Raw genomic sequence first — 20,935 nt, 5'->3', positions numbered from 1 at the left:
TTTTTGATGATATTCTAATTTTGTGAGAAGCCCTTGTACAGTATGTGTGCTATTACAGTACATACACATTCTCTTACTGTGGGACAGAAGTCCAATGGGTAATTACCGTATGTTTTAACCCCGCAAACGACAGAACTAGTACGGCGGCACGATCGTGCGGTGAGGTACAGCGGCGATTGCGTGCGGGTGTCAGCTGTATGTGACAGCTGACACCCCATAGCAATACCAACAATCGGTGCTAGCACCGATCGTGGGCATTTAACACCTCTGATGCCTCTGTCAGTAGTGACAGCGACATAGAATGGCATTGCGCAGGGATGTTTTCCCACCGGAACAATGCGATACGATCGCGTTGTTCCGGTGTTCTCGAAGGAGTCCCCGGATCCAAAATGGCCGCAGGGCTCCTTCCGGGTCCTGAATTGAGGTGGCTTCCGGGCGCCTACTGAGAACAGGCGCCGGGAAAGCCTCCTGCACTGCCTGTCAGATCGCTGATCTGACACAGTGCTATGGAAAGTGTCAGATCAGCGATCCAATGTAATATAGTGATGCCCCACCCTGGGAAAATGTTATAAAGTTAAAAAAAAAAATCCCAAATAAATAAATACATATTTTCCAATAAATCCATTTATGTATGTAAATTAAAAAAAAAACCAAAACAGTAGTACACACATTTGGTATCGCCGCGTCTGTAATGAACCGCTCTATAAATCTATCCCACTAGTTAACCCCTTCAGTGAACACTGCAAAAAATAAATAAAAAGGCAAAACACAATGCTTTATCATCACAATGCCGAACAAAAAGTGCAATAAAATGTGATAAAAAAAAGACGGATATAAATAAACATGGTATCGCCGAAAATGTCATCTTGTCCCGCAAAAAAAAGCTGCCATACAACATCATCAGCAAAAAAATAAAAATGTTATAGCTCTCAGAATAAAGCGATGCAAAAACAATTATTTTTATATAAAATAGTTTTCATTGTGTAAAAGCGCCAAAACATAAAAAAATTATATAAATGAGGTATCGCTGTTATCATATCAACCCAAAGAATAAAGCTGCTTTATCAATATAACACATGCGGAATGGTATAAACCCCAAACACCCCCCCCCCCTTCCCTAAAAGAAATTCAGGAATTGCTGGTTTTTGTTCATTCTGCCTCCCAAAAATCGTAATAAAAAGCAAAGAAATGTCATGTGCCCGAAAATGGTACCAATAAAAACGTCAACTCGTCCTGCAAAAAACAAGACCTCACATGACTATGTGGGCCAAAATATGGATAAATTATAGCTCTCAAAATGTGGTGATGCAAAAACTATTTTTTGCAATAAAAAGCGTCTTAGCGTGTGACAGCTGTCAAACAAAAACCCGCTATAAATAGTAAATCAAACCCCCCTTTATCACCCCCTTAGTTAGGGAAGAATAATAAAATTTAAAAAATGTATTTATTTCCATTTTCCCATTACGGTTCGGGTTGGGGCTAACGTTAGGGTTGACGCTAACGTTAGGGTTGGGGCTAAAGTTAGGGGTGGGGCTAAAGTTAGGGTTTGGATTATTTTTACGGTTGGGATTAGGGTTGGGATTAGGGGTGTGGTTAGGGTTATGGTTGAGATTAGGGGTGTGTTGGGGGTGTGGTCAGGGTTATGCTTGGGATTAGGGTTATGCTTGGGATTAGGGTTAGGGGTGTGGTTAGGGTTATGGTTGGGATTAGGCTTAGGGGTGCGTTGGGGTTAGGGTTGGAGTTAGAATTGTGGGGTTTCCACTGTTTAGGCACATCAGGGGCTCTCCAAACGCGACATGGCGTCAGATCCCCATTCCAGCTCCTTCCTTTCCGAGCTCTGCCATGCGCCCAAACAGTGGTCCCCCACATATGGGGTATCAGTGTACTTAGGACAAATTGGACAACAAGTTTTGCAGTCCAATTTCTCCTGTTACCCTTGTGAAAATAAAAATTTGGGGGCTAAAATATCATTTTCGTGGAAAAAAAAAAATATTTCTTATTTTCACGGCTCTGCTTTATAAACTTTAGCGAAACACTTGGGGGTTCAACGTTCTCACAACACATCTAGAGACGTTCCTTGGGGGGTCTACTGTCCAAAATGGGGTCACTTGTGGGGGTTTCCATTGTTTAGGCATATCAGAGGCTCTCCAAACGCAACATGGTGTCCGATCTCAATTCCAGTAAATTTTGCATTGAAGAGTCAAATGGCACTCCTTCCCTTCCGAGCTCTGCCATGTGCCCAAACAGTGGTTTACCCCACATATGGGGTATTGGCGTACTCGGGACAAATTGTACAACGACTTTTGTTGTCCAATTTCTCCTGTTACCCTTAGTAAAATATAACAAATTGGATCTGAAGTAAAAATTTTGTGAAAAAAAGTTAAATGTTCAATTTTTTATTTTTTTTTTAAACCTTCCAAAAATTCCTGTGAAGCACCTGAAGGGTTAAAAATATTCTTGAATGTGTTTTTGAGTACCTTGAGGGGTGCAGTTTTTAGAATGGTGTCAATTTTGGGCATTTTCTGTCAAATAGGCCCCTCAAAGTCACTTCAAGTTGTGAGGTGGTCCCTAAAAAAAAAAATGGTTTTGCAAATTTTGTTGTAAAAATGAGAAATCGCTGGTCAACTTTTAACCCTTATAACTTCCTAACAAGAAAATTGTTTCCAAAATTGTGCTAATGTAAAGCAGACATGTGGGTAATGTTATTTATTAACTAGTTATTAACTATTTTGTATGATATGACTCTCTAATTTAAGTGCATAAAAACTAAAAATTTAAAAATTGCAACATTTTCAAAATTTTCGCCAAATTTAGTTTTTTTTTCACTAATAAATGCAAGTCATATCAAAGAAATGTTACCACTATCATAAAGTACACTATGTCACGAGAAAATATTCTCAGAATCACCAGGATCCATTGACGCGTTTCAGAGTTATGACCTCATATAGTGACAGTGGTCACAATTGAAAAAAATGGCCTGGTCAGGAAGTTGAAAACAGGCTTCGGGGTGAAGGGGTTAAAGAAGAATGGGCGACTATTTAGAGTTTGCAACTAGAGAATCTAAAAACATTTTTTTGTCTATTTTCTTCTTAAATTGCTTATACTAGTTAATCTGGCATTAGTTGATTGCTGAGCGGTTGGCGTTCTATGGCTTGGAGTAATAAAATGCAGCTGAGCATTTGCATCGAAAACTGCAGAACTGGCATATTGGACATCATGTAAATTGCTGCCTCGTATGCATGTCACAATTGTTTCATCACACTTTGTTTCTTCGATGCCTGTTGAGAAGATTTATTTACAGTGCTCTTGGGTAAATCATTTTCATTTCACATTTGGTTACTTCTCATTGAGCTGCCTGTCATATTGTGCTGCTTCTCAAAATAGCACATAACCTTAATGTTGGCAAATGTCACTGCCTAGTCCTCCTGAGAATGCTTCTAGTGGTGGAGTCTATACTCTGATCAAAGAGGAAAACTGGTGATACAGCTTATTGTATACGAAGGCCGGGTTACAAGTTACTGATTGGCACTGCCTACTGGAAAAATATTCTATGATTGATTCCCAAGTTTATTGAAACTAACCAATTCTGATGAGCCCTCAGTTTACCAGTATTAATGCATATTTTTGCATCATTGCTCTAGACCAGGGGTCCCCAACCTGTAGTTCGGGAGCCACATGTGGCTCGCGGTCCCATGAATTGTGGCTCGCGGCTGTCTGTCAGCTTGGTGCATTAGCTCGAGATGTAATAAACTGGTATGAAGAGCACATCTCAAAATGGTGAACTTTGTGAGTAGCCCTGAACAGAAGAGCAGATCTGGATGCACATCTACTGGTCTTGGGGGCTTAGAGATAATTTAAGTATGGTATGCTGGAGACCGGATGATATTACCGGTCATCGTAGGTGTTTGAAATGGATGTGACGTGTTGGGAGTGCGTGATAGGAGAATGCTGAATGGGGGTTTGGTGGGAACCCCTGAATCTTGGTATACTACTTCAGGGTGATTTGTGTGGAAAAGCTTTGGTTATCATTATACCCGTAATGGTGGCTTTGGTTGCCACAACTGTGAGGGGGGATAGGAGCTGGATGTGGCTCTCAAGGTCACAAAGGTTGGGGTCCACTGCTCTTGATGTCTTTCTGAAAGACGACATCTGAATTGTCTGTCCTCTGTGACCACAACAGTAGAACCTGCTGTCATAGCTTCATGGACTGGGCTTTCATGGCGCACAGCAATACTACCTAGACATGAAAATACCCTGCCTCAAACAATAAGTAACTTTGTATCTTATGGTAGAATCTGGGTATAGCAGATAACACCTGCTTCCTGCCCAAAAGCATGGTGCCAACTGGGTAGTTTAATGGAGGAGAAGTAGCGTCCTAGTATTGACACAATATAAAAGATAAACAAAAATATAAAATGTAAAATTTATGAAAAAAAGTGAAAATTGACAATCTGTCTCTGGAGTTCTCCCCAGCTGTGCTATATTTCAGGAGTTTGACATTGGAGATGGGGGCACTGTAAGTGTAATCTTTATTGCTCAACATCAGTGAATGGGTAGTCATCCAAATTTGTTCTTAATTTTTGGGTATGCATAGATTATTGATGAAAAGAATACTGCTCTGCTATCCTGCAAGTAGTCTTCATTATCAGGCAAAAGTGATGATGACATTTTTCATCAGTCAGAATTGTTATTGCTTGGATTTAGATGATTGTGACTCAAATGATCTGTTTTGCTTTTTATTTAATAAATTAATAGTACACATGATAATAAGCAATTTGGAATATATTTTATCAGGTAAATTTGCGTCCTTCTGTTCTTGGATTGATTCATGAATAAAAGTTATAAAATCCGTATTCAATAAAATCAGATTTTTCCATTCTTGAGATAGACGATGACAGTTGGTGCTTTAAAAAGTCTATAGAGAGGTGAGGAGTCAGCGGCAGGCACAGACCTTCTGCTGCAAGTTCTCTTGGACTGAGTTGCAGTTTTCCATAGAACTTTATGAGCACTAACTGCCATCTCCTATCTCAGTAATATGAAAATCTGTATTAACTCAAGAGATAAGTTTTTACCCATGAACCGAGAATGAATGATCAGCAAATTAGCAGTATATATATATATATATATATATATATATATATATATATATATATATATATATATATATATATATATATATACACACACAATATGTTTATTTTCACGTGTTCACTATTGATTTCTGAAAAAAAAAAAAGATTAAAACGATTGTCACACTCTCTAAAACCATTTGTATGAGCTGATAGTCTGTGAACAAGCCGACAATCATCTGACGAACAAGTACCGTAAGTTGCTCAGGTGATTCTATTGTTTATGCCGGTATAAAAATCATCATTATCTACAGCACTGTGTCAATGGGAAAGTGATGCAGATGACCTGATGCTCTATGGGACAGAACAATCATAAGAGCATTTGTTCTGTTTCCATCACTTTTCGACGGCCTTTCTAAATCTGCCAGTAAGTGAGCGCTGATTGACCTGTATATTGTAAATGAGCCGTTAGAACTAAATACTTAGTTTCTGGACTGTATGGCAGAGTTTCCACAGGCTGCTAACTTTTGAGTGTAGACATTACTATATTCTGTGCAAACTGCAGATCATAATTGTTATTGGAGCCATCAAGAATGAACCCAGGGTTCTACACGTGCAGGAGGTTTCTGAAACACTCAGGAGTGACAGCCAAGGTGTAGCAGTAATCCTCCTCCTGCAGAACGTGCAGCACAACATGTAAAGTACGGCGAAGCCATTTCATCAGACTAATCCGCCATTTCTCCCAGATACCGGTCCTGTACCTTATAACCCCTGATGTACACGTGTTACTTTTTGGGGGCTTTACTCCTAGGTTTAATAGTAAAGGTCCGTTTTGAAACATGTTTGCTGCCTTTACCAGCGATACAAAGCTAAATTGTGTCATCTGTCGCATGAGCCCTTCAGCGGGGATTTGTGAGCTGGAGATGCGGCTGAGGTCCTAATCCTTTGTACTAATCCCGTACATGTCTCTGGATAGATTTTTTTGCACAGAACAGAAATGATACTTTATTGACAGCATAAATCTAACTGGAGACAATCGCTCTCATAATCGTGTCCAACTCCGTCATAAATTCACTCTTTCCCTTGGCACAAGCTTATGCTTGACACAAAGACAGACATGTTATATGTTTTGGATCTCTCTGAATCTAATTGAACCAGTGAATAACTGATAAAAGTCCAACAACTGAAACGTGTAGTGCACTGTCTACACGTTGAAAATAAATTCACCAAAGTGAGCGCCGAATTCTTGGACTTTCTCAAGTATTTATGTCCCAGCTTATATAATTACTAGGCAGCACCTTGAAACTTTGTGCTCTTTCCTGATCCATTATTACATGTACAGGCAATCAACTTTTATCTGGCCAGAGGAACGGGGGAAGACGAAGAAGAGTTACCAGCGCACTATCGGACTGTGGTAGCAGACTAAATGACGGATTCTCACTCTTTCTGCAGCCAGCAGTAGACGGTGAAACACAGGCAATAGAAAGCAAATGGTGCAACATTTTTAATGAAACTCAATTGCAAAAATGATCTTTAGCCTCAATGATATGCAGTTAAGGACAGAAAAAAAATATCCCCAAAGGTAGACAGCTTGTTTCATAGTTACTCTGCAAACTTCGTTAGTAGCATTTGTTCTGCGTATTGCAGCATTGTCCCATTCACTTAATGGACACAATGGTGGGATACCAAGTACAACCAATACTAAGTAGATGACGTACAGGGCAGTGTAGAGACTGGGGAGGGGGCCGCACTATGTAGAACACTGCATGGCAGATAGGTTATGGATAGGACCTCAATATTGTGATACCAGAAAACCTCTCGAAAGTCACCCAGGGTTTAGATAATTTGTGGGTTTTTCTGGTATTTTTACTCCTGGGACAGTGCAGGCATTCAATGATGGTGTAACGAGGCTAGGTTAACGATGCATGCGTAGCTGTCCCACTGTGCGATTAGTGGGTGAGGTTTTCAATGTGCCACAAAGAGCAGTTGGACAATGGCCACATGATCGTTCGGCTGCAATACAGGACTCTGTCTATTAACAATCAATCTGCTGTGACGCTCAGGCAATGAGTAAACTCAGCTGTAATTATCCCTTCAGCTAAATACCGAGATATTCTGAAGTTGTGTTTTCCAAATCCAGCTCAGTGGGAACCCCAACAGGTGACGTAATGGATTTCCATAGCATTACAGGGGATTTCATTGGTTTTTGCAACATGGTTATGATCCCATGTATCTGATTTCCTAAAGAAATGTCTGACTGTTCTACAGATTTAATCAGGGTGTTTAGAGATCCGTGCACCAACTCCACGGAGAGCTGGTTCATACCCCTGGCAACGAGCAGTGGGAAGCAACCCTGCCTTAGTGGTTAGCACTGTTGTCTTGCAGTCCTGGGTTCAAATCCCACCATGGGCAACATCTGCAAGGAGTTTGTGTGTTCACCCTGTGTTTTGGTAAAGTGCTTATGTAACGTCTGCTGTTTTCTCTTAATAATAATTATTTTTATATAGCGCTAACATATTCCCCAGCGCTTTACAGTTTTTGCACACATCATCGCTGTCCCCGATGGGGCTCACAATCTAAATACTCTTCGTCTTGTACCTTAGGAATATTGGAGTTCTTCCATCATCAATTGAAGGACATAGTGGAATATGCTGAGCTGAAGACTGTGTGCTTTCAGAATCTGAGGGAAGTGGGCAATGCCCTCCTCTTCTGTCTTCTTATAGAACAAAGCCTGGTATGTAGAAAAACCTGAATATCCATGCATGGGCCATTAGGAATGCTACAAATATTCCCACTTATTCACAGAAAATTCTTTATATTTGGCATGCCATAATATAAAGATGAGGCACCGATGGTAAAAACGGACCATACGCCAATGCACAACACTGACTGCACTGGTACCATTTTTTCACATACGTATGTAAACGCTGACGTGTGAATGAGACCTTAGTAGATATACTCTACGTTATTTGGTGTTGTTCCTCTCAGCCAATTGGCGGTGATTGACAGTGCTGTCCTGTCAATGGCATATGATTACTGGAGCCAGTCACTGGTCCCAGTGGTGATGCCACTGTAGACTACACAGGGTCGCAGAGCCAAGTGATTGGTGTGTTGTGACCGCTGTGGCCTTGTCAGCAAACAAGCAGCACTTCAGTGGCTCGGGCAGTAGTAAGTAAATACTGTTTATTCTGTTATTAGGTCTTGACCAGATTTTTATATGTATGAGCCAATCTTTTTAGACTGCATCTGTGGTGAACGTATTGTCACCAATATCGGCTAAGTGTCCTATCGGCATCTTCCATTTATTATTGAAGACACATTTTTCCAATATTTGTATACAAGTGTATAGAATTTCACCAGATCTGGTGTACTATGCTGATTACTACATCTCAGAGGACACATATAAAGTTACCGTGGGGCCAGTGGCACTCCTATACAATACATTAGTATCTGGTGGGTAGATTTACTCATGCCCTAGTTAGTCATTTATTGACTAGAAGCGAGTGGCTGCAGGGAGAATATAACTTGATTTCCTCCCAGTAGCTGCTGCTCCAATATGCTGTCTACATGGTTTAATCGCTACTTACCTACAGAATACCCCTCTATCTGCAGGTAACTGGCAATTCTGGATATGATCGCTTCCATTTAATTGGGAATATGGCATTTACTGTAAGGTTTTTTTTTGTTTGTTTTTTTTTTGTTTTCGATCTGTTTTTAGAATCTTAAGTGGTCCTTTCTACTCCGCATTGTACACAGATTACAGTCTTGTCCAGTTACTTAAGTTGTTTTACTTATTTATTTTTTACCTGTTGTTTTTCAGTAGAAAACCATGTTTTATTCTTCCCTCTACCTGTGTGGTGTGCAAATAATTGCTGTTGTCGTCGTCTTTGTATAGATAATAGTCAGCTAGCTTTACTCAGCCGTTATAATTGAGCATATAATGGCGCCATTATCCTATTGATCTCTTTGCCACATGCCCATAACGTAGGTCTCCTTGTCGGGGTTGTGTGTGTGGACTAGTGACACTGTAATGTGTCGTTTGTTCACCTTGGCAGAACACTGACTCATGCCAATCTGAGAGCAATCATGCTGCACCATTTATCACTTGGGCTGAGTGGTCCTGGAAAATGACGGCTAATCGCATGCTTTCCAATGCTCACTGTAGCGTAGCAACAAAATTAGCCCAGTCCTTGGAGGGCAGCAATTTAGGTTCATTTAGCTGGAACATTAGACATTAATTGAAAGAAAATTTTTATTATTTATTAGTAACAAAGAACAGCACAGAATGACGGAAAGCTCCATGTAAAAATGGTTGTAAAGTCTCTATGGCAATGACTCTTGTTCTTTTTCCCATAACCTTAGTCTCTAGAAGAGGTGTGTGACCTGCTCCATGCTGCACCTTTCCAGAACATCCTGCCCAGGGTCCATGTTAAAGGTATGTTTAGGATTTGATTCCGCAAATCAAGTTCCACTACAAAAATCAGCCAAGTTTGCACTGATTAAACCGGTAACGCTGTTTTTGGATTTGACCTATGTGACCTTTTTAACCTTTTAGTGCTCCATAATAGATATATCCATCGTGGAGTGAGATGGGGTGTGTGGAGTGGGCTCGGGAGCTGAGCCCACCCTTCACTGCAGATGCCAGCTAAATGAAATGGCTGGCATTTGTTTTAGCTGCTTGTTAACCATTTAGATGCTGCGGTCAAGCTACATTTAAATGGCATAGTCTTTCATCAGCTACCTGCAGTGCTGTCACTGGGGAATCATGGGTTATTCTGCTGCTGCCATGTTGGTATTTTTGTCGAGCTCCGCTGTAGGCTGATTTACACTACATACTGCAATAATGTGGCATTGGATCAGATGATGCCAGGTTCCTGAGGAAACTAAAAAAAATAAGAGTAAAAAGTTAAAATAAAGTTTTTAAAAATACAAAAAAATTGTAAACCTATAAAAATTCACTCTATTTTCCCCATTTAAAAATAAAGAAATGTAAAAAATAATCATATCTGGTATGGCTGCATCTGTCAAAAAATTTGTTTATCAAAATTTAAGATTAATTAACTTTTACCGAAAACGAAAATCAAAATTACAGTATTTTGGTTACCACAGCTTAACACAAAAAAAACCAAGGCTTCACACTGCTTCATCGACAGAAAAATAAAAACATTATTGGTCTTGGTAAAAAAAAATAATAATAATAATTCTACGATTCTATGCAAGTTTAGTATAGATGTAATCATACTGACCTTTCAGAATCATGTGTTCTGGTCATTTTTACTGCACAATAAACCACCAGTAAAAGCCAAACTATAAACTATGGAAGAATTGCATTTCATCCGACTTAGAACATTTTTTTCCTGTTTTTCAATACTTTATACGGTAAAATAAATGGTGTCATTCAAACTACAACTTGTCCGGCAAAAAGAAAACCCTCTTGGCTTTGTCAATGGAAATCTAAAAAAGTATGGCTCTTGGATGAAGGGGTCAGTAGTAGGATGAATAGCCCAACACTAGGATACATAAAACCGCAACACTCGTTAGCTGCAGTGAAGAAAACGACATGTATTGACCTGTCAGCACATCATGTTGAGGGGTACTACACTTTACAAGATGGCCAAAGTTTTGGTTCCTCCTGGATCTTTATCATAGCCTGTTAGGGGCAGTGTGGTGGATACTCAGTGAGGAGACGGACAGGGCAGTGCGAAGGCAGGGCTGTGGAGTCGGAGTTGGAGCCCATTTTGGTGGAGTCGGAGGCTTGGCTTCCTGTGCAAAGGGAAGGAGAAAAGGTGATCAATACCTATTATGAATAGTGGATCCTGCACTTGGAAAATTGCAACTTTACAGTTTACATATATTTACAGTATATGTGTGTATAAATATATTTATTTCTAATTGCACATTGTTGTTGCTTTCTATCTTTGTATGGCTCTGCATCAGAGGGGGAACGTCTAGAAGCGAAGATGAAGAGGTTAGAATCAAAGTACGCTCCACTGCACCTGGTGCCTCTGATAGAGCGATTAGGGACTCCCCAGGTAAGTGCTGATGCTGCCGCTTTCTGTGAGCCATCATGCCTGTTTGCACTTGGTGCATATAAAGATGTGGCCTCTCTTTTCTTTGAGCTGGACATTATATTCATGTTGTTCCCCATGGCTGTGTGTCTACTAGCCAGGTCTCAGTCCTTCTCCTCCCTTTTCCACATGCACGTCACTTGACAAATGGTAACGTTTTAATACTAGAGGTTAGGACTGTCCTGAACAGGGTCACTGTGGTGTGGTGGGATGGCTTTTACTTTTTTAGTATCAAAATTATGTTAACTAAGTACCCTATATTATTTCCATGCACCACTGCTGTTTATTTACTGCAGGGAATTTGCTTATTACATTTTTATCTTGGACTTTGTCTGTATAATATAGTGCATATTAAAGGGATTTATTCTGGTATTTCCTTTCCACCTCTGTTCTAGAGCTGCTATTATTTGTCTCCAATCCAGTATTATCCAGAGATATTTTACTGTGTTGCTCAGAAGCAAACTCGTTACTAATGTAATAGATGATAATTAATAGACCTGGTAAAGAAGTAGGAGACAGTGATTAAAGTGCTGTCAAACAAAGCCCGTGAGAGTGCCTGTGAGCCTGTTATATGGAAACCTATTTAATACCTAATAAGTTGTGGCCTCCGGCTAGTGCATAGTCCAGTACATTGTACTAGAAGGAAATTGTGGCCCCTGCACAGCCCTATACATAGTACTAGAAAGTAACTCTGATATCTGCACAGTCCTATTCAGTGCCGTAATAAAATATTCATATCCCATGAACTTTTCCACAAAGTGAAATGTACTTTATTAGGATTGCATGCTATATACAATGTACTTTGTGAGCAGCAAGTATTTGTGAAGTGTAAATGATTTTCTAAATATTTAAAAAATATAAATGAGAAAATTGTATTTGTATTGAGCCTCACTGAGTAAATACTTTGTAGGACTACTTTCAATGCGATTACTGCTGCAAGTTTTTTTGGGTATGTATCTACCATCTTTGCACATTTAGAGGTGGAAATTTTTGCCCAATCTTGGCAAACTAGCTCAGTGAGATTGGATGGAGAGCGTCTAGGAACAGCAATTCAAGTGCTGCTACAGATTCTCAATGGGATTTAGGTCTGGACTGTGACATTCAAACAAATGAATATGCTTTGATCTAAACCACTCCATTTTAGCTCTGACAATATGTTTAGGGTCGGTGTCCTGCTGAAAGGTTAACGTACACCCCAGTCTCAAGTCATTTGCAGCCTCTAACAGGTTTGTCTCTAGGATTGCCCAGTAATTAGCACAATCAACTCTGACCAGCTTCCCCTTCCGTGTTAAAGAAAGGCATCCCCTCAGTATGATGCTGCTACCACCATGATTGACCGTGGGACTGGTGTTTTCAGGGTGATGTGCAATGTTTGTTGTCAGTCACACATAGCATTTTACAATTGGCCCAAAAAGTTCTACCTTGGTCTCATCTGACCAGAGCACCTTTTCCACAAACTAGCTGTGTCCCCTACATGGCTTTTTGCAAGCTGCAAACAGGAATTATTGTGGCTTGCTTTCAAAAATGGATTTCTTCTCGCCTTGCTTCCATAAAGTCCAGATTTGTGGAATAAGACGACAAATGGGTGTCCTGTGGACAGATTCTCCCGCATGAGTTGTAGATCTCTGCAGCTGCTCCAGAGTGACCATGAACGTCTTGGCTGCTTCTCTATTGCTCTTTTTGTTTGGGATGTCCGTTTAGGTGGAGAGCCATGTCTTGGTAGGTTGCAGTTGTGCCATACTTTGGATTATGGATTGAACAGTACTCCATGAGATGATTAGAGCTTAGGCTATTTTTTTTTTTTTTTTTATAACTTAAACCTGCTTTACTCTTCTCCTCAACTTTATCCCTGACCTATCTGGTGTGTTCCTTGGTTTTCGTGATGCTGTTTGATCCTTAATGTTCTCATACAAATATCTGAAGACTTTAGGGGTATCATACTACAAGAGATTGTACACAAATGCATGTCACCGTTTTCAGATTTATATTTTTAAAATAATTAGAAAACCATGCATCATTTCACTTACACTTTACAAATACTTGCTACTTTGTGTTAGTTTATCACATAAAATTCGAATAAAGTACATTTACGTTTGTGGGTGTAGCGTGGAAAGGTTCATGGGTATGAATACTTTTTCAATTAGAAATTGTAGCTCTTCTCTTTGGGTGTCTTGGGTGCTTGAAAATAATAAATGTCTTTTAATGTTTTCCCTCTGTCTATTGCAGCAAATTGCCATTGCAAGAGAAGGTGATTTGCTGACCAAAGAGCGTCTGTGCTGCGGCCTGTCGATGTTTGAAGTGATTCTTACCAGGGTGCGCACTTTCCTTGATGATGCCATCTGGCGCGGACCTCTGCCCAGCAACGGAGTGATGCATGTGGATGAGTGTGTGGAATTTCACCGCCTCTGGAGTGCTATGCAGTTTGTCTACTGCATCCCAGTGGGCGCACACGAATTTACCGTAGAGTAAGCAGCACTCTGATACAATACATAAGAACCTACCGCATATACCGTGCACCTTCATATTTACCTATATGTGGAGATTAGTCTGCGTGCTTCATGGTTTCAAACATCAGGCTTTTGGGATGTTCTGATTTTGTCAGGAACCAAGATGTAGTGTTTGTTGTAAAACATGCACCTGGCTGCTGAGCCATAATAGGGCCGCTCGATAATCCACCAATTTGTGGCAATTTCTGCTACGGATTTCTCATTGCTCAGGATTAAATGTGATTTTTTCCTTTGTATAGCTGACTGATGAATGTCTAATGGTTCTCTACAGTTTTACTGTTTTAAAGTAAAAAAAAAAAATTTTTATCTCGTGGCACTGTTTCGCCTTGTGAGTCAATTGGTGCTGATAACATCACATTTTCACATACCTGCTAATCATGTACACATACTGGCAGGTATCTTGTACCTGACCTACTAAAATGGGACACATGCGCAATACCTGCTGATCGGATTCGTTTCCAGTCAGGTATGCATATAGATGCAACGCCCTTAGCTCCTTTTACCTCCCAACCCTTTAACAACTTGCGTACATCTACCTGCTTTTGTTTTTAATTTGTTTCTCTCCAGTTCAGGAAAACGTTACATGTAGCTATGGGGCCTGGATTTGTGCATGAGGGGCACAACTTTGGCACCACTTGTGTTTTTAGGTTTTAAAAAAAAAATTCTGTTCGGAAAAGAGAGGAGCTGGAGGCAGACATGGACCTCCTGCTTCAAGTTTCTTATACCAAACCTGTTCTTTAGCCTTCTTCATGTAAGGGGGTAAACTATCCCATGCAGTGTTTTTCCATTGGAGTAGACTGATGGGTATGGTGGCATGCACCTCCACCAGCAGCCATTATATGGACTGGTGAACTGTGAGGAAGGTTACACGAAGAGGAGGAGAACCTGCAATACTTAGATGTATTAGTAAGAGCCACAACATCATGTCACCAACTCGTCAGATGGGTTTTCCAAATCGGAGTTATTTTTCTCTCAATAAAATAGCCCCTTCATGACCGGGGGATTTTTCGTTTTTCCGTGTTCGTTTTTCGCTCCCCTCCTTCCCAGAGCCATAACTTTTTTATTTTTCCGTCAATTTGGCCATGTGAGGGCTTATTTTTTGCGGGACGAGTTGTACTTTTGAACGACATCATTGGTTTTAGCATGTCGTGTACTAGAAAACGGGAAAAAAATTCCAAGTGCGGTGAAATTGCAAAAAAAGTGCAATCCCACATTGGTTTTTTGTTTGGCTTTTTTGCTAGGTTCACTAAATGCTAAAACTGACCTGCCATTATGATTCTCCAGGTCATTACGAGTTCATAGACACCAAACATGACTAGGTTATTTTTTATCTAAGTGGTGAAAAAAAATTCCAAACTTTGCTAAAAAAAAAAAAAAATTGCGCCATTTTCCGATACTCGTAGCGTCTCCATTTTTCATCATCTGGGGTCGGTTGAGGGCTTATTTTTTGCGTGCCGAGATGACGTTTTTAATTATAGCATTTCGGTACAGATACGTTCTTTTGATCGCCCGTTATTGCATTTTAATGCAATGTCGCGGCGACCAAAAAAAAGTAATTCTGGCGTTTCGAGTTTTTTTCCCGCTACGCTGTTTAGCGATCAGGTTAATACTTTTTTTTATTTGATAGATCGGGCGATTCTGAGCGCGGCGATACCAAATATGCGTACATTTGATATTTTTTTTATTGATTTATTTTGATTGGGGCGAAAGGGGGGTGATTTAAACTTTTATGTTTTTTTTTATTTTTTTCACATTTTTTTAAACTTTTTTTTTTTAACTTTTGCCATGCTTCAATAGCCTCCATGAGAGGCTAGAAGCAGGCACAACCCGATCGGCGCTGCTATGTAGCAGAATTGCACGTGTGCTGTGAGCGCCGACCACAGGGTGGCGCTCACAGCGACGGGCAATCAGTAACCATAGAGGTCTCAAGGACCTCTATGGTTACAATATACAAGCATCGCCGACCCCCGATCATGTGACGGGGGTCGGCGATGACGTCATTTCCGGCCGCCCGGCCGGAAGCGGTAGTTAAATGCCGCTGTCTGCGTTTGACAGCGGCATTTAACTAGTTAATAGGTGCGGGCAGATCGCGATTCTGCCCGCGCCTATTACGGGCACATGTCAGCTGTTCAAAACAGCTGACATGTCCCGGCTTTGGTGCGGGCTCACCGCGGAGCCCTGCATCAAAGCAGGGGAGCCGGCATCGGACGGTATAGTACGTCCGATGCCGGTAAGGGGATAGAAACTTTAAACTTTTTTTTTTTTTTGCATCCCCAGTGGGATCATATTCTGCTGTTGGCATTAAATAATTATCACAAAAATTAAGAGACCCTATCATCCGGTTTGCATACCCCAAACTAATGGCATGTTTGTAAAGTAACTTTAATGCTGACTATCCTTACCTTCCTTGCGGAAATCTGTTTTGCCATTTTAGAGAAATCCATAGTTAAAATTGTATGGTAATGAGCCACAAGTGCAGTGGGGCAGGCACTGCGCTTCCAGCTCTCCTTGCCTCCCTGTCTCTGACCGACAGGTCACTGGAGAATTGTGGATACCTCTGCGCTGCCGATTGAAGACGTCAATCCAAATAAATGTATTACCTTGTACTTTTTATGTAATGCGTTTCAAAGTGATAGGCTCTTGTTCTTCAGGAAACGACCATATACCGTATATACAACCATATACGTGTGTTTTGAAAACACATCAACTTAACATGTATAATACTACGGATCAGGTTAGCACATTGTGGATTTCTCTAAAACATCAAGAAAGGTGAGAATGTAGTCAGCAGTAAAGCGCCTTTTCATACATTGGGTATTTAATAGTGAAAACAAGTTCTTTTAATTCCCTCATTAATAATTATCAGCCACATGACTTTGTATAAAATAGTGTTAATCTTACACCTAATAATGTTGGTTTTTACAGAACACCTAGACCTGTCCGTCCACATTGACATCGGTCATTGTACTCACAATGCCAGAATTCCTGATACGTTGTGAACCGTTGCAGATACGGAGCATGTTATATTCTGAGCTTAGAATTCTAACCACCATCCTGAATGTCCACTTGTCAGTGTTAAGACTTGTTCCTGCTCTTACAGGCAATGCTTCGGTGATGGACTGCACTGGGCCGGGTGCATGATCATTGTGCTCCTAGGACAACACAGACGATTTGATGTCATGGACTTCTGCTATCATCTGCTAAAGGTGCAGAAACATGACGGCAAAGATGAAATCATCAAGAGCGTGGTAGGTGAACTACTGGATATGCTAACTCAGCGGTATCTTGGAGTTTCTCTGAATTAAGACATCTCAGAGCTCCTCATCTCCACCCACCAAACACAAGTTTTACAGCCATACTTGTGATATAGTATTGTGGATGTGGCTCACTGACATGATCAGAAGATATATGAATGCCCAATAGCAGCCGTGAAAGAATTTGTCCCTTCCTGACCAGCCACTGGCAATAGAAGGACTAAGAATGCTTGTTTTTTTTCCCTGTACCTCTGAACGGCAGCCTGCATGCTTGTCCACTTTTCTGTAGGGCAGACATGCCGGTGAGAAGAGAGTTGTACCCAGTTTTAGTAAAAGTTGGCAGGGGGTGGGGGCAAGTGGTAGATCCGCTTGTATCACTAATAGTCAGAAGTTAAATGCCCTTTGCAAACCCCAGTGGTCTTGTGATCTTCTCTTGGAAGTGGTGGTACTTGAGATTACTAGCACAAGATCTTAACCTGTTACTGCCCCTTTAATTAACCATCTTGATTTTATTTATACAGCCTTTGAAGAAAATGGTTGAACGTATCCGCAAGTTCCAGATCATTAATGATGAGATCTTTTCAATTTTGGATAAGTACCTGAAGTCAGGAGATGGAGAAAATACATCTGTAGAACACGTGCGGTGCTTTCAGCCGCCCATTCACCAGTCACTGGCCAGCAACTAAGGCTTTCCTCACTGTATTATCTCCATGGCATTACCACTGTATAATGACTGTCATACTGTATTTGATCAGAATAACCAGGAAAGATGAGCTCTAAATACTCAGTACAAGGGTGTCCTCTGCAGAGGGAAGATGAGGGACGCTTTACAGCGCTGACACTTTTGTAATGTCTGCATAGTAAATTATTTTTCCAATAATGTATTCCTGCTGTATAACACTACCAGTTCCACCTGTAATTCTCTCTTTAGAAATCATTTTCACGTTTGGGGATAAGGATGCATAACTCTGTAATTATTGGGATCTTATTGTACTTGTATCTATATGAATTGTAAAATTGTAATCTCCAATAATCAACCATTCCTCATGAAATTTTCAATAAAAGTTTATATTAACCTACGGCTGGCTTTTTTTTTTTGCCTCTAACAATCATTGGCTGTTATCTGAAAATGTACAAGTGAGCAGTGCCGAGTGGTGACTGTACAGAACAAAAATGTATTCCAACAGTGCTCAAGGGCTCCGATCACGTCTCTCAGTTGTCCTGTCCCAGATTCTGTCACCCATGATGGAAGCAAAAATGGCGCTGTATGTACCCCAATGTTTAAGAAAAAGAAAAGGCACGTCCAGCTGACCCATGAGTCAGTAGGGTCCGCCGGGCATCGTCTTGTATCGATTGTGTGCCAAGTTGTCACTAGGAAATTGCTTTTCATGTGAAGAGACAACCTGTACATTTGTTACAATTTTGGCAAATTGTTTTTTTTATATGAGATTAACATATAGAACTAGGTCCATGTAACTTGCAGGACTTTTTGGGGCTTTAGTTACAGCATGCCCACACCTCCAATTGCTTGTATGCAATGACACCTGCTCTAACTCTATAAAGGTGTCACAATGCTGTCCTTACCTAAATAGGTCTGTAAGAGTAACAGCTTCTCGTTGGCAAAAATAAAAAAAAATTCAAATTCTAACAGTGGAGCATCAAAATATTAACAATTTGTTAAAGGGAATCTGTCAGCAGGTGTTTGCTATATAATCTGAGAGCAGCATAACAAAGGAGAAGAAAGCCTGATTCCAGGGATGTGTCACTTGGTGTAGTTTTCATAGAATACTGGTTTTGTCTGATGTAGCAGAGCTACAGTAAGTCTTCTACTCTGTGTATAACCCTGCTCACACCCCTGACTGGCAGCTTCCTCTGCACATTGTGAGCAAACTGCCCTCATTGGTGAGGGGGTTACACATGCTACCCTGACTGCTGGTCGTGTGAGCTGCAGTCCGGCAGTGTTAATCTCCTGCTGATAAAGCACAGCATAGAAGCCACAGCACACAGCCTAATAAGTGACACATCCCTGGAATCATAATGCTGATCTCAGATTAAATAGCAAAAACCTGCTGTCAGACTGGCAATACACATTAGATGGCTGTCAGCCGATCATTCAGCCGACAGCTCTTGTATTATCGATGAGAAAGCCAATGATAAACGTGTCAGCCGTTGGCTTATCTCCGGAAGAATAATACAATCAATAGTCAGACATCAAAAATATTTAGAATTGAGAGTTCAGTGGTTGATACCTTTTATGGTCAGACATGCAAGATTGACATTTTCTCCGAACATCAGTCGGCAGGTGAACCTGTCGATATCGGCAAGATCAATAGGTTCCCTCAACCTCAAATCAAATGTATGTGGTCCTTAAAAGTTTTTTTTTTTTTAGAAATTGATGGAAGCATGAGAAGTTTCTGAGAAAATGTAACCCCTCTAAGTCTACGTTCACATTTGAGTTGTTGGGCGCAGTGTCGTCGACGCATACCGACGCATGCGTCATGCGCCCCTATCTTTAACATGGGGGGCGCATGGACATGCGCCGGTATGCGTTGTATTGCGTTTTACGACGCATGCGTCAATTTGACGCACCAGATAGGGCACGGACGACGCTACTTGTAGCGTTTTCCCTGCACCAAAACTCAAGAACATTACTATATAGTATAGTACATAAACACGGCACTCAGTCAATAGGTGAGAAGTTGGTGCTCAAGTAGGGTATCCAACCCACGAATCAATATATAACAAAAACTTGGCACTCAAATAAGTTATGAAGTGGTAATTTGTTGATTTTTTTTATTGTACGTCCAGACACAGATTCAACAGATGCTGTTAAACGTTTTCGGTCCCAATGGACCTTCCTCAGAACAATTCCATTTTATCTGGTGTTGCCGAGTAAAACAAAGTAGGAGGCGAAAAAACACCTTACTGGAGTGCATCTGTCTCTCTGGCGGAGTACCGCCGCTCTCGCTTCTTCTCTTCTGACCGAATTTGGGCCACAGCCTTCCATAGCAAACCAAGTTTGCCTAGGAGCCCTCGCACCAGCATATTGTACCGCCCTACAGCATTACTCCAAAAAAATAAAGGGAACACTTAAACAACAGAATATAACTCCAAGTACATCAAACTGTCCACTTAGGAAGCAACACTGTTTGACAATAAATTTCACATGCTGTTGTGCAAATGGAATAGACAACAGATGGAAATTACTGGCAATTATCAAGACACACTCAATAAATGAGTGGTTCTGCAGGTGGGGACCACAGACCACATCTCAGTACCAATGCTTTCTGGCTGATGTTTTGGTCACTTTGAATGTTGGTTGTGCTTTCACACTCGTGGTAGCATGAGACAGACTCTACAACCCACACAAGTGGCTCAGGTACTGCAGCTCATCCAGGATGGCACATCAATGTGAGCTGTGGCAAGAAGGTTTGCTGTGTCTGTCAGCATAGTGTCCAGAGGCTGGAGGTGCTACCTGGAGACAGGCCAGTACACCAGGAGATGTGAAGGGGGCCGTAGGAGGGCAACAACCCAGCAGCAGGATCGCTACCTCAGCCTTTGTGCAAGAAAGAACAGGAGGAGCACTGCCAGAGCCCTGCAAAATGACCTCCAGCAGGCCACAAATGTGCATGTGTCTGTTAGAAACCGACTCCATGAGGATGGTCTGAGTGCCCGACGTTCACAGATGGGGGTTGTGCTCACAGCCCAACACCGTGCAGGACGCATGGCATTTGCCACAGAACACAGGATTGGCAAATTCACCACTGTCGCCCTGTGCTCTTCACAGATGAAAGCAGGTTCACACTGAGCATGTGACAGAGTCTGGAGACGCCGTCGAGGGCAATCTGCTGCCTGCAGACTGAAGACGCCGTGGAGGGCAATCTGCTGCCTGCAAGATCCTTCGGCATGACCGGTTTGGCAGTGGGTCAGTAATGGTGTGAAGTGGCATTTCTTTGGAGGGCCGCACAGCCCTCCATGTGCTCGCCAGAGGTAGCCTGACTGCCATTAGGTACAGAGATGAGATCCTCAGCCCCCTT

General features: G+C 41.3%; 1 protein-coding gene across 2 annotated transcripts in view; it reads left to right on the top strand.

Moving 5' to 3' along the window:
• The window catches only part of CYFIP1 (cytoplasmic FMR1 interacting protein 1), a 129,732-nt gene extending 111,755 nt beyond the window's left edge, over nt 1-17,977 (top strand). For both annotated transcript variants that reach the window (XM_069757843.1, XM_069757844.1), the window contains exons 26-31: nt 7,673-7,803; nt 9,432-9,504; nt 11,007-11,101; nt 13,364-13,602; nt 16,745-16,892; nt 17,420-17,977. In XM_069757843.1, the coding sequence (XP_069613944.1) occupies nt 7,673-7,803; nt 9,432-9,504; nt 11,007-11,101; nt 13,364-13,602; nt 16,745-16,892; nt 17,420-17,584 (851 nt within the window). In that variant the 3' untranslated portion in view covers nt 17,585-17,977. The remainder of the gene's footprint in view (nt 1-7,672; nt 7,804-9,431; nt 9,505-11,006; nt 11,102-13,363; nt 13,603-16,744; nt 16,893-17,419) is intronic.
• The last annotated feature ends 2,958 nt before the right edge of the window (nt 17,978-20,935 follow it).

The sequence above is a fragment of the Ranitomeya imitator genome, chromosome 3 (assembly GCF_032444005.1).
Source record: "Ranitomeya imitator isolate aRanImi1 chromosome 3, aRanImi1.pri, whole genome shotgun sequence".
Taxonomy (NCBI): domain Eukaryota; kingdom Metazoa; phylum Chordata; class Amphibia; order Anura; family Dendrobatidae; genus Ranitomeya; species Ranitomeya imitator.
The sequence above is the reverse complement of the archived record's forward strand: the minus strand, read 5'-3'. Positions and strand labels throughout refer to the sequence as shown.